Consider the following 14,929-nt stretch of genomic DNA (forward strand, 5'->3'; position numbering starts at 1 on the left):
CCCGAAAAACACTACACTACACGAGCACAAAATAAAGAATAAAACACTACATATACACTACACACCCTTACATTGTACCCCACCCCCCTCCCCCCAACCAGTAAAAATGAAAAACGTCACGTATGGCAACGTTTACAAAACAGAGCCTCCAGCTGTTGCAAAATAACTCCCTGCATTGCCGGACAGCCGTTGACTGTAGTTTTGCAAAAGCTGGAGGCACCCTGTTTGGGAAACACTGCCGTAGGCTATTTTTGGTGGAGGAGGCAAGCGCCATGCTTGCATCTGGGTCTGGCCCTATGAAAATCCCTAATTTAGGCCTCAAATGCACATTACGCTTTCTCACTTCGGAGCCCTGTCGTATTTCAAGGCAACAGTTTAGGGCCATATATGGGGTATTTCCATACTCGAGAGAAATTGCTTAACTAATTTTGGTGGTCTTTTTCTTCTTTTACCCCTTATGAAAAGGTAAAGTTAGGGTCTACACCAGCATGTTATTGTAAAATGCTGGTGTTGCCCCATACTTTTCATTTTCACAAGAGGTAAAAGGAAAAAAAATACCCCCAAGATTTGTAATGCACATAGTATGGAAATACCCCCTATGTGGACATAAAATGCTCTGTGGGTACACAACAAGGCTCAGCACACCATGTACATTTGAGATGATTTGCACAGGGGTGGCTGCTGGTTACTAGAGATGAGCGAACTTACACTAAATTCGATTCGTCACGAACTTCTCGGCTCGGCAGTTGATAACTTTTCCTGCATAAATTAGTTCAGCTTTCAGGTGCTCCCGTGGGCTGGAAAAGGTGGATACAGTCCTCGGAGACTCTTTCCTAAGACTGTATCCACCTTTTCCAGCCCACCGGAGCACCGGAATGCTGAACTAATTTATGCAGGAAAAGTCAGCAACCGCCGAGCCGAGAAGTTCGTGATGAATCGAATTTACTGTAAGTTTGCTCATCTTTACTGGTTACAACAATTCTGACATAAACGCAAAAAATAAATTAAAAAAAACACCCACGTGTGACCCCATTTTGGAAACTACACCCCTCACGGAACGTAACAAGGGTTATGGTGAGCCTTTACACTCCACAGATGTTTGACAAATTTTCGTTAAAGTTGGGTGTGAAAATTAGAAAAAAAATGCTGGTGTTACCCAAAATTTTTCATTTTCACAAGGAAAAATAGGAAAAAATCCCCCCAAAATTTGCAACCCCAATTCTTCTTGAAACACCCCATATGTGCTCTGCTGGCACACTACAGGGGTCAGAAGAGAAGGAGCGCTATTGGGCTTTTAGAGAGAGAATGTGTCCGGAATTGAAGGCGATGTGCGTTTACAAAGTCCCATAGTGCCAGAACAATGGACTCCCCCCACATGTGACCCCATTTTGGAAACTACACCCTTCACGTAATGCAATAAGGGCTACAGTGAGCATTTACACCCCACAATAAGGGCCACAATAAGTTGTCCGTGAAAATTAAAAAAAAATATTTTTCATTTGTACAGCCCACTGTTCCAAAGATATGTCAAATGCCAGTGGGGTGTAGATGCTCACTGTACCCTTTATTAAATTCTGTGAGGGGTGTAGTTTCCAAAATGTAGTCACATGTGGGAGGTCCACTGTTCTGGCACCAGGGGGGCTTTGTAAATGCACTTGGCCCCCGACTTCCATTCCAAACAAATTATCTCTCCAAAAGCTCAATGGCATGCCTTCTCTTCTGAGCATTGTAGTTCGCCCACAGAGCACTTTACATCCACATATGGGTTATTTCCATACTCAGGAGAAATAGTGTTAGAAATTTTGGCAGGCTTTTTCTCCTATTATCCCTTGTGAAAATGAAAAATTTGTGGTAACACCCTCATTTAAGTAAAAAAAAAAAAAAATGCCCTTTGATGTGGTAGCCAGTGTGGTAGCTTTGGCACTAGCAGTAGCTGTATCTGAAATGTAAGGCCTGCTCAAAAACATTGCATGGGGGTGGAGAGTGGGGAAGACTGATCTACTTCAGCCTTACTTCATGTCAGCTTCAACTTACTTCTTGTGTCATTACAGCTAGACAGCTCAGAATCTGCAGACTGTTTGGAGAATGAATATGAAGATAAACAAGGAAACTGCGTCCCATGCAAGCAATGTGGACCAGGTTATGAGCTTTCTGAGGTAAATATTCTACAGTCCATTAGCATGTACAGTTTAAGGCCAGCTTCACACAATGTAAAACAAAAACAAAAAACTGTAGATAAATAGGTTTTAAACAACTGTTGTATATATATAAAAAAAAGAATCAAATAATGTGTAATATGAAAGTCTATTACTGCCGTTTTTAAAACAATAGCCCTGATTTACTAAGAGTGGAGTGTTTATTCTGGAGTTATTTCAATATCACTCGTCTTTTTTTTTTTTTCTCAGGCTTATTTACTATTCTGTCACACATTTATTTATTTTTTTCTGTCGCACGTTTTGTTGTGTCGCACTAGTCAATTGTGTCGCACAAAATCCGAGTGAGAAGCTAAATAGCCACATGTTTTTTTTTTTTAAAAACATTACAACAATTTTCCTTGTTTATCAGCTTGGTTGTTAAATTGGTTTAAACCTAATTTTGCAAATGTGTTAAAAAAATATTAATAATAATAATTAAACATTAACTATCACTAAAGTATTCAATATTTTATTCATAAAAGTGTTGAACTGTACAAAATGTTTTTCAAGTTAGAAAACAAGTTACTTTAACACAAACCACAATGGTAAACAGTCCCTTGTTACAAATTAGGGATCGACCGATTATCGGATTGGCCGATATTATCGGCCGATATTCACGATTTTGTTAGTTATTGGTATCGGCATCTAACCTTGCCGATAATGGCGATAATGCGTTTTGCCCACCGGAGAACAGTGCTGCTGGCTGCTTTTTTTTTGCATCTCCCACACAGCCACGGCAGCCCTGTAAGAGAACCGCAGTGGCTTCCTGGGAGAGGCGCTTTGAACTCCGGCGTGGCACATGGGGGTGACGTTACCTCACATCTAAGCACAGCAGTGCCACGTCGGAGTTCACTGTGCCACCGATCATTGCGCCCACCACCCTGCTCTCTTGTACACAGCCCTGCTTGTCCTCAGTGTACAGAGCCCTGCTTGTCCTCAGGTACAGAGCTCTGCTTGTCCTCAGTGTACAGAGCCCTGCTTGTCCACAGTGTACAGAGCCCTGCTTGTCCTTAGTGTATAGAGTCCTGCTTGTCCTCAGTGTACAGAGTCCTGCTTGTCCTCAGTGTACAGAGTCCTGCTTGTCTTCAGTGTACAGAGTCTTGCTTGTCCTCAGTGTACAGAGTCCTGCTTGTCCTCAGTGTACAGAGTCCTGCTTGTCCTCAGTGTACAGAGTCCTGCTTGTCCTCAGTGTACAGAGTCCTGCTTGTCTTCAGTGTACAGAGTCTTGCTTGTCCTCAGTGTACAGAGTCCTGCTTGTCCTCAGTGTACAGAGTCCTGCTTGTCCTCAGTGTACAGAGTCCTGCTTGTCCTCAGTGTACAGAGTCCTGCTTGTCCTCAGTGTACAGAGTCCTGCTTGTCCTCAGTGTACAGAGTCCTGCTTGTCCTCAGTGTACAGAGTCCTGCTTATCCTCAGTGTACAGAGTCCTGCTTGTCCTCAGTGTACAGAGTCCTGCTTGTCCTCAGTGTACAGAGCCCTGCTTGTCCTCAGTGTAAAGAGCCCTGCTTGTCCTCAGTGCATATAGCCCTGCTTGTCCTCAGTGTACATTGCCCTGCTTTAAAATGCCCAAAAATTTTAATGCACGGAATATCGGTATAAGTTATCGGTATCGGCTCTAAAAAATCATTATTGGTCGATCCCTATTCTAAATCACTCCATTTTTTTATTTTCTCTCGTCCCTTTGGCTGTCGGTTATTCTTTGCGCCAAACTCAAGCTTTTTCTGGAGTGATTTTGGAAGTACTCTGAGTAATTTCTGCTTTTTTGTCGGGAATACGCCCATTTTTGGGTTAACCACACCCATTTTTAAGGGAGAAAAAAAACACTCCGAGTTTTTTCAAAAGTGTAGGTTGTGCGGTGTAAAATTTGGGCGCAGAAATAGTCGCACAGATAATGCGACAAAAATTTAGGCGCATAAACCGAGAAAAAAAGTCAGTTGGACTTTAGTAAATCAGGGCCAATGTGTGAATTGAGATGCTTTTTCATAGACTATACTATAGCACATTATTAGAATAAAAAAAAAAAATGCTTCTTTTACTAGCAGTTGTGCTGTGTGAAAGATCACGGGGTCCCCAGTGGCGGGACCCCTACGATCAGGCAACTTATCCCCTATGCTTTGGATAGGGGATAAGATATCTTAGTGCCGGAGTATCCCTTTAAGATTACCTCAAGGTATGAGTAGCCCAAATAGCCTGAAAACTGGTATAACTTATCTCAAAAAGATAGAAGGCTTCCCCAATACACATTATATGTGCCCATCTTTTATTCAGGGACCAAGAGCATTTATACAAACTTATTGAAGCATCTGAGCTTCCATTCATATGTAAAACTTTTGGGCACACATTCCTATATCAATGAAACCAGTGTTCACTTATCATTGTCAATGGCATGTGTTCTTACGTGAGCAAGTGGCTGGGCATACATTATATCACAGAAACAGATTTTTAAACAATAGCTTTGATATGTCTTATAGTAATAAGAAAATTACTATGTTTCCGTATGACAAATTACTGTGTTTCCATATATGGGTGAGGAATTGAGAGCATAGCCTTGGATCTGTAATGTTATTTTTTTCTTAATGATACAGATTTTTCAGCAGCTCTGGGCATGTATTTCTCCTTATATAATAGGGAATCTGCGCTGAGACACATTAATAAGTTATAAGTAATGTCACTTATTTTGCATTCCACATGGGTGTTTGAAATATGTATCTGTGTTTTGTTGCTTTGTCACATGTATTACTATTGACATATTTTAATGTAGGAATGTGGCAGTGGAAGAGAAAGTCTGTGTCTGCCTTGTAGACCTGGGAGATACAAAGAAGACCGAGGAGAACATTGCCTCCGATGCCTCAACTGTGCCGTAATAAACCGCAGTCTAAAAGCTAACTGCTCTCTCACTTCTAATTCCATCTGTGGAGATTGTCTACCCGGGTGAGAACTTAAATTATTTAATTTTGTTTTTATTTCTTTTTTCTGATCAACCTTTTCCGCTTGCAGATGGGTATGTTATACAATTTCTCGAAGCTTGGAGCTTAGTTTTTCTGTTGAATCCCCTGCATACTAGTTAAAGAGGTATTCCGAAAATTATAATTTTTTAAAACTATGCCCAAGCAAGTGCTAAATAGAAAAATAACATGTACTTACCTTCTTCATTCACCAGCTGCCATTGTTATCACAGAACGGCTGGTGCCACTGCGTAGCACCACCGTAATCAGGGTCAACTTGTGCAGTTGCCTACTTAGCCAGTTAGTGGTCGCAGTGATGTTCTGCCTAAGCCACTGATTGGCTAAGCTGGTAATTGCATCTGCCAACCCCAATCTCAAAAGTGCTTCACAGTGGGACAGGGATTTTTGTGAGATTAGTGGCAGCAGGTTCTTTTTGGCACCTACCTCAGGATAGTTCCAAATGAAATCACCAAAATTCCTCTTTTGCTTATATAATGCGGATTTATCTCCAATGGTTCTGCAGTGTCCTCTGTTTAACCCTAGCTCAGCCGCAGCAATACATTTCAATACATTTCCTGTGAACTACAAGATTACATAATCAGATGCCTCCTGGCAGCTCAGACCTCTCTCCTCTCAGCTTTCCTTTCATTTATTTAATGCTCCTCCCTGAAGATTTTTATATAAGCAAAAAATAAATAAATAAATACTTGGCTACCTGCAACCACTGCTAGAGCGAGAGTACTACACACTGCTTATAGCCTGAACGCAATTAAATAACATGTCCTGCCAACAAAAAAAAATAAAAAGGATCCCCTATCCACAGTAAAGGACCCTGTCTCCACCTCTCCCAAGCTCAAATAGGTGGGTGGTGAATACAAGATTGCAGGGGTCCCCAGCGGCAGGAGCGGCGGTGAGACATCTTATCCCCTATCCTTTGGATAGGGGATAAGATGTCTCAGTGCCGGAGTACCCCTTTAAGTATGTATTTGCACCTTAAAGATAATGGATTATTCAAAGGGGTTAACTTTAAGATTATTTTTTTTTTTTCAGGTTTTACAGTAAAACTCAAATCGGAGGATTTCGTGAGCGTGAGTGCTTCCCATGTACTGCTCACACACCTCGTACAGAGAGTCAGTGTAAGTTCTCTGGCCATGTGGCCTGGAATGATTATGTGATTATGTTGCAAGGCTGAAGTCTGAATAATCTTGTATTATTGCAGGTTACCCTAAGCCTGGGCCACCTACCAGTACTACCCCCCCTCCTCAGGATCCTGTACTTCTAGTGGCTGTTATAATGGTGGCTTTGTCATTAATCTTGGTTACCTTAGTGACCTTCTCAGTCATCTGTTGTGGACGCTTTTTGAAAAGCCAATTCCAGAGAGGTGAGTTGAAGCAAATATGTTCCTTTATGCCATCTACTGCTTGCCACTGTCCCTTTGTGTATAGGCTGCTGTGAGATAAGTTGAGTGCTGAGCCAATCTGTGGTAAGACATAAAAAGCTCTTATAGATAAAAAAAAAAGGAATAACACAAAAAGACCAGTGCCTATACCATGGTCTTTTACTAAATAAAACCATTTAGTAGGTAAATAACTATGGCTGTTTCTTACGCCCCCAGTCGCTTTGACATCCATTGGCACCTACAGTCACGTTTGTGGGGTGCCAGTTGGTTATCATGAAAGCCCACTGTCTTTCTAATCACCGGAGAGGACAGACTGCATTTGAATGTACCTGTGTGTTATTGTGACTTTATGTAATGCAATCCATGTGATACAGGTATGTCATGGTGTCTCAAGGGGTTTAATTGAAGGATGTACCCATATAATCTGTTTTGACCCTAGTACTTATCACGTATTTATTAAATTGAGCGTCCCTCAAGCCTAAGATTGCAGTAAGTTTGACCTTAAAGTGTAACTGTAATTTAAAGAAAAATAAAAAAAACTTTCACATATCATAGAGAAGCTGAGGGATTTCTTCTGATTGCCATATTGGAGTCAGGAATGAATTTTTCCTCTGTTATGGGGAATTTGGCATCAGCCTCATGGGGAATTTTGCCTTCCTCTGGATGAACACAGTAGACTTTCTTTAAAATCTGTCTTTCACACTCCCACACTCTCAGCACCCAGGCCCAGGCAGAATCCATGACAATTACACTTCAAGGACCAAAATAAATATAATTCTTCATATTCAGTTAAGAAATGAATAAGTCATAGCAATAACTCATACTATTAACCCCTTCTGGTGGGTTATCTTCTACCATAACTCTTATATTTCCACATACAGAGCCAAAGTTTGTACTTTTTAAAGAAGCCCTTAATTTTACCATAAAATGCACTGCGAAACAGAAAAAAAAAATTGTGAGCTAAAACTGGAAAACAAAAAAAAGTCAACATCCCATTTGTTTGAATGAGTCAGCTAGTGAGCTAGTGACTCTGGTCAGTTCATTTTTGAAACATATCTGGTATTGTTGCAGACCTGAAAAAAGCGGTGTGCCAGGGCTTTGGTCCGGCAACCAAACTGAGCCCACTGAAGTAATTGGCTGTGGTGCTGGTCTAACTGGCTGCTGTATCCCAAAAACATTATTGGAGTACACCCTTACCTTGTGAACTTTTGCCCAAAAAGCCATATCTTTAACAAGCTTTGCTCTCCCTGTTTTGGCTCTCTTTCCCATTCCCACAAGACACTGCAGAATGCACATACATTAGGCTAACCCGGTATGTGGAACCCATATACCGTACTTGCAGCTAACATTCTGTCTAACTTTTACCATAAAATGCACTGCGAAACAGAAAAAAAAAATTGTGAGCTAAAACTGGAAAACAAAAAAAAGTCAACATCCCATTTGTTTGAATGAGTCAGCTAGTGAGCTAGTGACTCTGGTCAGTTCATTTTTGAAACATATCTGGTATTGTTGCAGACCTGAAAAAAGCGGTGTGCCAGGGCTTTGGTCCGGCAACCAAACTGAGCCCACTGAAGTAATTGGCTGTGGTGCTGGTCTAACTGGCTGCTGTATCCCAAAAACATTATTGGAGTACACCCTTACCTTGTGAACTTTTGCCCAAAAAGCCATATCTTTAACAAGCTTTGCTCTCCCTGTTTTGGCTCTCTTTCCCATTCCCACAAGACACTGCAGAATGCACATACATTAGGCTAACCCGGTATGTGGAACCCATATACCGTACTTGCAGCTAACATTCTGTCTAACTTTTACCATAAAATGCACTGCGAAACAGAAAAAAAAAATTGTGAGCTAAAACTGGAAAACAAAAAAAAGTCAACAGCCCATTTGTTTGAATGAGTCAGCTAGTGAGCTAGTGACTCTGGTCAGTTCATTTTTGAAACATATCTGGTATTGTTGCAGACCTGAAAAAAGCGGTGTGCCAGGGCTTTGGTCCGGCAACCAAACTGAGCCCACTGAAGTAATTGGCTGTGGTGCTGGTCTAACTGGCTGCTGTATCCCAAAAACATTATTGGAGTACACCCTTACCTTGTGAACTTTTGCCCAAAAAGCCATATCTTTAACAAGCTTTGCTCTCCCTGTTTTGGCTCTCTTTCCCATTCCCACAAGACACTGCAGAATGCACATTAGGCTAACCCGGTATGTGGAACCCATATACCGTACTTGTAGCTAACATTCTGTCTAACTTTTTTAACTACCGTATGCTAGTAGTATGGGTCCTAAAGTGCCAAAGCTTGACCCATACTACTACCCAACCTGACCAGCAAGGCAATCCTGTTTGCAGCATCAGCTTACCATATGGGGACAAAATGTTGGTACACTTTTTTTGTGTTCTTTTGCCACCCTGTGACATTGTTTGGCCTTTAAGATACATTTTTCCAAGAAAAAAAAACGACAACTTAAAAGGCCCAGGTAAAGGTTTACTGAGCTGAAACAGGCTAGACAAGAACACCAAAGCTGCTCCATCAGACCTCCATCTGTTTCAGACATTTCTTGCTTAGATTTTTGCCTGTGAGGTAATTTTTATCTCTTTGGTGTACGTGTACAACATTTATTAATGGCCGTGTGCACTCTTGATACATTTTGCACACATAAGCAAAAAAGAGCACAAAGAAAAACCCTTCAGAAAGCGCGTACCAAAGCCATCCATTAATAAATTTCCCCAAATGAGAGAAAAGTATCTGCCCATAAATGCTGACAATCTTAAAGGGGTGGCAAGAGTGACATAATAGGTACAGTACATAATGTTTATGGTGCTTTACGCTGTCTGGGTAACAATAAGTTGTTTCGGCAAGGTCAATGCAGATGTGAACTTGTCACACCGACATCATTTGATATTAAATGCTAAAGTGATGCCACAAGGGTAGCTAGTTTAGGACAGGGTGAAGATAAGGTCTTTGGCCAGGTCAGGTTGTGTTCAGGTGATGGATTAATGTGAGATGAGCCTCATTGAAAATACTTGTTACTGTGGTCCTTGCTCGCCTCCACCGGTATCTGCCCTCAGCGTGGCTCTTGGTGGGGGGGGGGGGGGGGGGGGGAGTTGTCGGGGGGGCTGGAGGGTTTTATCTAGTTTTTTCTTCCACTGTAGCCTTCTCTCCTTCCCCTGCCCAGTTACGCCTTTCTTCTGACTTTCGGCACTTGGTTCGTGCCTCCTCTCTTTATGATAACTGGCGTATTAACCACCCTACTGATCATTCTTTTACTTTCTACTCACACCCTCATAAACTTTATACCTATATTGACTATTTCTTTGGTAATCTCCCTATAGTTCATATGCTTTCGAGTGCTTCCCTAGACCCTATCTCATGGTCGGATCATAGCCGGGTTCTTCTTTCCTTCTCCCCTTTACTTCCAGTTCTAGACGTTGCCATTGGCGCCTTAATGATTCCCTACTTAAGTTTCCATATTCCTGGGACTTGATCCTATAGTACTTAACTGACTATTTTGCCACTAATGATTGATCTGTGTCCTCCCAGGCTGTGCTGTGTGAAGCTCATAAATCAGTGGTATGAGGCCATTGTATTGCAGTGGGCTCTGTGCTCGAGCCCAGTGACTCTGCTGCTCGAGCCCAGGAACTTCGAATACAGATTTTTGATCTCGAGGCTCTTTTGATTTCTTCCCCATCTCTCTCGGTGCTGAGGCACCTGGTTGCTGCTCGGTCTCAATTGGCTGATCTGGCCCTGCAGAGGGTGGAACGCTCTATGCCAAGCATAGAAAAAGGTAATAAAGCTCACACTATGCTGGCCGTGCGACTGCCCAGTCTCCCTCTGCTCTGAAGGACTCTTCGGGGGTACTTCACTATCATCCTGATAAGATTTCCCAGCTCTTCTTTGATTATTATTCCCATCCCTTCTCAACTTCCATCTGCCCCGGATGAGCATGCTGCAGTTTTGGATTCCTACTTCTCCCGATGCAGTCTGCCGACTCTCTGATTGTGAAGTGCTAAATGCTCCTATTACTTTGGAGGAACTGTCTGAGGAGCTTAAGACTCTCCAGGTCCAAATGGTTTCACCTACTTATACTACAAGACTTTCTCTTCTACCCTTCTACCTAGGCTTGTTTCCCTTTTCAATTCTTTCATGGGTGGCGAAGAGATCCTGCGGTCTCTCTTGCACTCACTGATTACTTTGATCCCTAAAGCGGATAAAGATCCTCATGATTGCTCCATCTATAGGCCCATTGCTCTCCTTAACTTAGATCTCAAGCTTTTTTCGAAGGTTCTGGCGGCTCTCCTGTTTTCTTCCCTCCCTTGTGCATAAGGATAAGGTGGGGGTTTATTCTCTGTTGCCAGGGAGGAGATAATACAAGGAGAGTAGTGGGCCTTATAGATCTGCTTAATCAAAGGTTTGAACAGGCCTTGATTTTAAGCCTGGATACCAAGAAGGCCTTTGATAGGCTTGGTTGGCCTTTTCTTTTTGCTACCCTTCAACAATTTGGCACTAGGGGGAATTTTCTTACAGCACTACGGGGTCTTTACTCTTCTCCTACTGCTTCTCTCAAACTTCCTCCCCCTCTTTTCCTCTCTTTAATGGCACTCGGCAGGGTTGCCCTCTCTCCCTCCTGATCTTTGCTTTGTGTATTGAACCTCTAGCGGTTATGATCCGGTCAAATCAGGACATATCCGGGGTCTCCATCCATCATAGGGAATTCAAGATTTGCCTCTTTGCCGATGATGTCCTCCTTACTCTCACTAAGCCTCTAATCTCTCTTCCTAACCTTTATAGGGTTCTTCATTCCTATGGTGTGGTTTCGGGGTATAAAGTGAACCTTTCTAAGTCTGAGACCCTGCCCCTGAATCTTCCCCTGTCTTTATCTTCCCTTCTACGAACTAACTTCTCCTTTAAATGGTCGCCTTGTGCAATAAAATATCTGGGGGTAATGATATCTCCTTACTCATCTCTCTATTCAACCAATTTCCCCTCTCTCTTTCGTGACCTAAGGGCTCTTATGGAGAAGTGGCGGTCCTAATATATTTCTTTTTTCAGTCGAATCGTGGCGGTTAAGATGACCATTCTCCCTAAATTAATTTATTATTTTGAGACCCTGCCTGTGAGAATCCTGCTCTCTGCTCTTCGCTCCTTTCAATCTGCTATTTTTTTATTTATCTGGGATGCTAAACGGGATCGTCATGTTAGCTTGCAAATCTATGGGGGATTTAGGTGTACCTGATGTCACCAATTACTGGGCTGCCCATTTACGTCATTTGGTTGCATGGTCTACATATCACACCTATCCACCTATATATTGGTGGATGGAGTTGGAGAAGCTATGGCTTGCACCAGTCCACCCGAATGCTCTCTTGTGAAGCTTTTCCTCCCCCTACGCTTCTTTAGGTCCGTTATTGGGTACCATGTCCTTTTCCCGTTATGTCTGGGACTATTGCATTTGTAAGTTTAACCTTTACTCCTTTCTCTCCCCTTCAATCTTTTCTTTATCACCTTGCTTTTCCCTTTGGCTTGACTTCAGGGATGGTACGGGTGGGGGGCTCTCGGGTCCTTTTTTGCTGGGCGGATGTAGTTGATCCCCTCTCTCGTACTCTCCTATCCTTTGAGCAGTTGTCCTCTCACAAGAATCTCCCCCCGACTGAGGAACTTCACTACCAACAGCTTCGCCACTATCTGTCCTCTCAACGAGGGTCTCTGGCTGTGTCCGTTCCCACTGGTTTTGAGCAGGTATGTTGGAGTGGGACTCAGGCGAAGGGACTTCTTTCTGATATCTACTCGATCCTCCTTATGTCCACAGATGGTGACACCTTGTCCCATCGCTATATGCAGTGTTGGGAGGAAGCTCTTCATACCTCAGTGGCAGGTGATTTGGGAGCGGGCCTCTAAAGCGTCCATATGTTCAGTCTATAACGAGACCCAATTTAAAATGCTAATGAGAAGGTACCATACTCCAGGGCTCCTGAATAAGCTATCCCTCCCCAATGCTGGCATTGGTGAATGTTTACAGTATTATGATCGCTGGCATCACCATTATATTGTGCCATTAGCATGAAATATTAATGGACCGGAGTCATTCACGGGTGGTGAGTGGTGCAGTGCACTGGTCCATTAATATTTCATGCTAACGGCACAATATCAATCTTTACACTAAAAATCAGTGATGCCAGCGATCATAATACTGTAATCATCCACTTATATTTGGGACATTCGTTCTGAACTGTTATCATTCTGAACTGCCATACAGTTACTGGTGGTTTTGAGGTCTTCAATATTTTTAATTAATTATTCCATTTTTTGCTCTCATTCATTTTGTTTTAATCATTTTGGTATTCCCGGAAAGGGCCCTGTCGGTATACCTGTTATGTGTATTTTTAATCTATTATTAAATCTTTATTTATCTTCAATACTGGTCACATCCATTAATATTGGTCGTATTTCATATAATTATTATAATTTATATACCTAGAGGACTGTTCTTCCCTTTCTATGTCTTAAACTGTGTCATCCACAGAATATTTGTAAGGTCATTTTTTAAAACCTTATTAGTAGACACTCACCTTCTCTGCTGGATATAAGTCTAACTGGGGGCTGGGGGGCTGGGCACAACAGGCATTGACTGTTCCAACTAGTGACATGCAAATTCTTAAACAGTGATAAATCTCTGCTTTCCATTCTTCCCTTCTTCCACTTCTGTATTTAATGTTGTGTGTTGTTAATGAAAGCTCAATATCTCCCATGTAATGTCCACTTTTCACCAGCAGATGGCAGACAGTGTTACATATACCCTGTCTGACATAAGAGTAGGAGAGACAGAGAGAGCAATGAAGAATCGCATTAGAGAGGTTTAAACTGTCTACTCCTTTCTCATTTTTATGTCTCTGATATTTAAAGTCAATAACTCACCCCTTGTGCTGTCCTGTCTGTTAAAATTACAGTTTGACATCCTCTCCCTGTATCCATTCTGTCTCATTCTGTGTGGCACTACCATAACTCCCTGGCAGTACACCCACTGTCTTAGGGTTATGCTAGACTTGTTTTTTCACTCCATATATTTAATCTCTTTTACGTTTGTCACCTATCCCTCAAAAACATCTACAGAATCTTCCCTACTATTATTATTTCCCCCCTCATTTTCCATTCATTAGTGACACCCCCTGACTCTCCATGTACTTCAGATGTTAAGAGATTGTCTAATGATTTGCTCATCCTCCTTCATGTGCTCTATCCTTTTTATAAACAATGGCTAGAACATTGTATACATAAAGCACTTTCCATTTTATAGAAAAGCTCTTGTGAACAGGGCCCTCACTGCTCTTGTTTATTTATGTAGTTCTATAATGGGTTTTCCTGTATATGCACCCTCTGAATTGTAAAATACTGCAGAATATTTTGGCACGTTAATAATAATAAATTGTATTTCAGCTTTCAGAAGGTCACAAGATTTTGCAGGGCAACCTGGCAGGTTAGATGACAGACAAAGGGAGTCCACTAATAACTCCCATGGGGAGCAACAAGTCCCTAAATGCTGTTTTGGATCACCTGAAATTTCTGGACAAGCCAAAGGTGAGGCTATCCTTCAATATTGGTCTGTCTAAGCATTTCTGAGATCTTCACATCTTAACATGAGAAAGGCAGGACCTGACTTTACTATTTCTACATACTACAGTGTTATTGGTTACATTTGTGTTAAAGTAGATGTTTCCTTGCATGTTTATTTTTCAAAGAGTTTTATTAAGTGGTTTTAGGAAAAGTAAACAACATACAATATATAAATATATAAATGAACTCACAGCAGTGAATAATAACAAAGAGCATAATAATGAGGCAGCTTCAAGTCAAAAGCAAACAAGTAAAGTCATCAAAAATAGAATAAAGGCTCAGCAGTCGGAGAGCCGACAGGGAGACGTGAGTAGACAACCTTTCTGGATCACAACATCCAGAAGGACCCTAAAGTAATGCCTCTAAAACAGTTCGTAAACTTATTACTAACAACTAAAGCTCAGCCATGAACAACATATTGAGCAGAATAAACCATTTCCAGGGGTAACCAGGCAAATAGCTTGACAAAGACAGGAACATGAAGGAGAAATAGCAAAACATAGAAAGACACATACAGGGAAATGGGAGGGAGATAAAAAGAGGGAAAGATAAAATAGAGGGGGAAGGAGTTCCATAGGCTAAAGACCAAGTTAATGAGATGTAATTAAATACCCCATCCAAGGCTGCCAGGTAGCATTGAAAGCTTTTTGAGAATCAAAGAGAATACTAGCCAATGTATCGTTAGCCATAGTCCAATTCAGCTTGGATTTAATAAGCTGAAAAGGAACGGAAATCGACTTCCAACTGGTTGCTATCACAATCTTGGTAGCTAGAAAGATGTAGTAGATAAG

At 41.8% G+C, this 14,929-nt stretch overlaps 1 protein-coding gene across 3 annotated transcripts in view; it reads left to right on the plus strand.

The window, feature by feature from the left end:
• The window catches only part of EDA2R (ectodysplasin A2 receptor), an 88,592-nt gene that overhangs the window by 46,300 nt on the left and 27,363 nt on the right, over positions 1-14,929 (plus strand). For all 3 annotated transcript variants that reach the window (XM_056539797.1, XM_056539798.1, XM_056539799.1), the window contains exons 3-7: positions 2,052-2,156; positions 4,955-5,124; positions 6,189-6,274; positions 6,358-6,519; positions 13,962-14,102. In XM_056539797.1, coding sequence (XP_056395772.1) covers positions 2,052-2,156; positions 4,955-5,124; positions 6,189-6,274; positions 6,358-6,519; positions 13,962-14,102 — 664 coding nt within the window. The remainder of the gene's footprint in view (positions 1-2,051; positions 2,157-4,954; positions 5,125-6,188; positions 6,275-6,357; positions 6,520-13,961; positions 14,103-14,929) is intronic.

The sequence above is a fragment of the Hyla sarda genome, chromosome 9 (genome assembly GCF_029499605.1).
Source record: "Hyla sarda isolate aHylSar1 chromosome 9, aHylSar1.hap1, whole genome shotgun sequence".
Lineage (NCBI taxonomy): Eukaryota > Metazoa > Chordata > Amphibia > Anura > Hylidae > Hyla > Hyla sarda.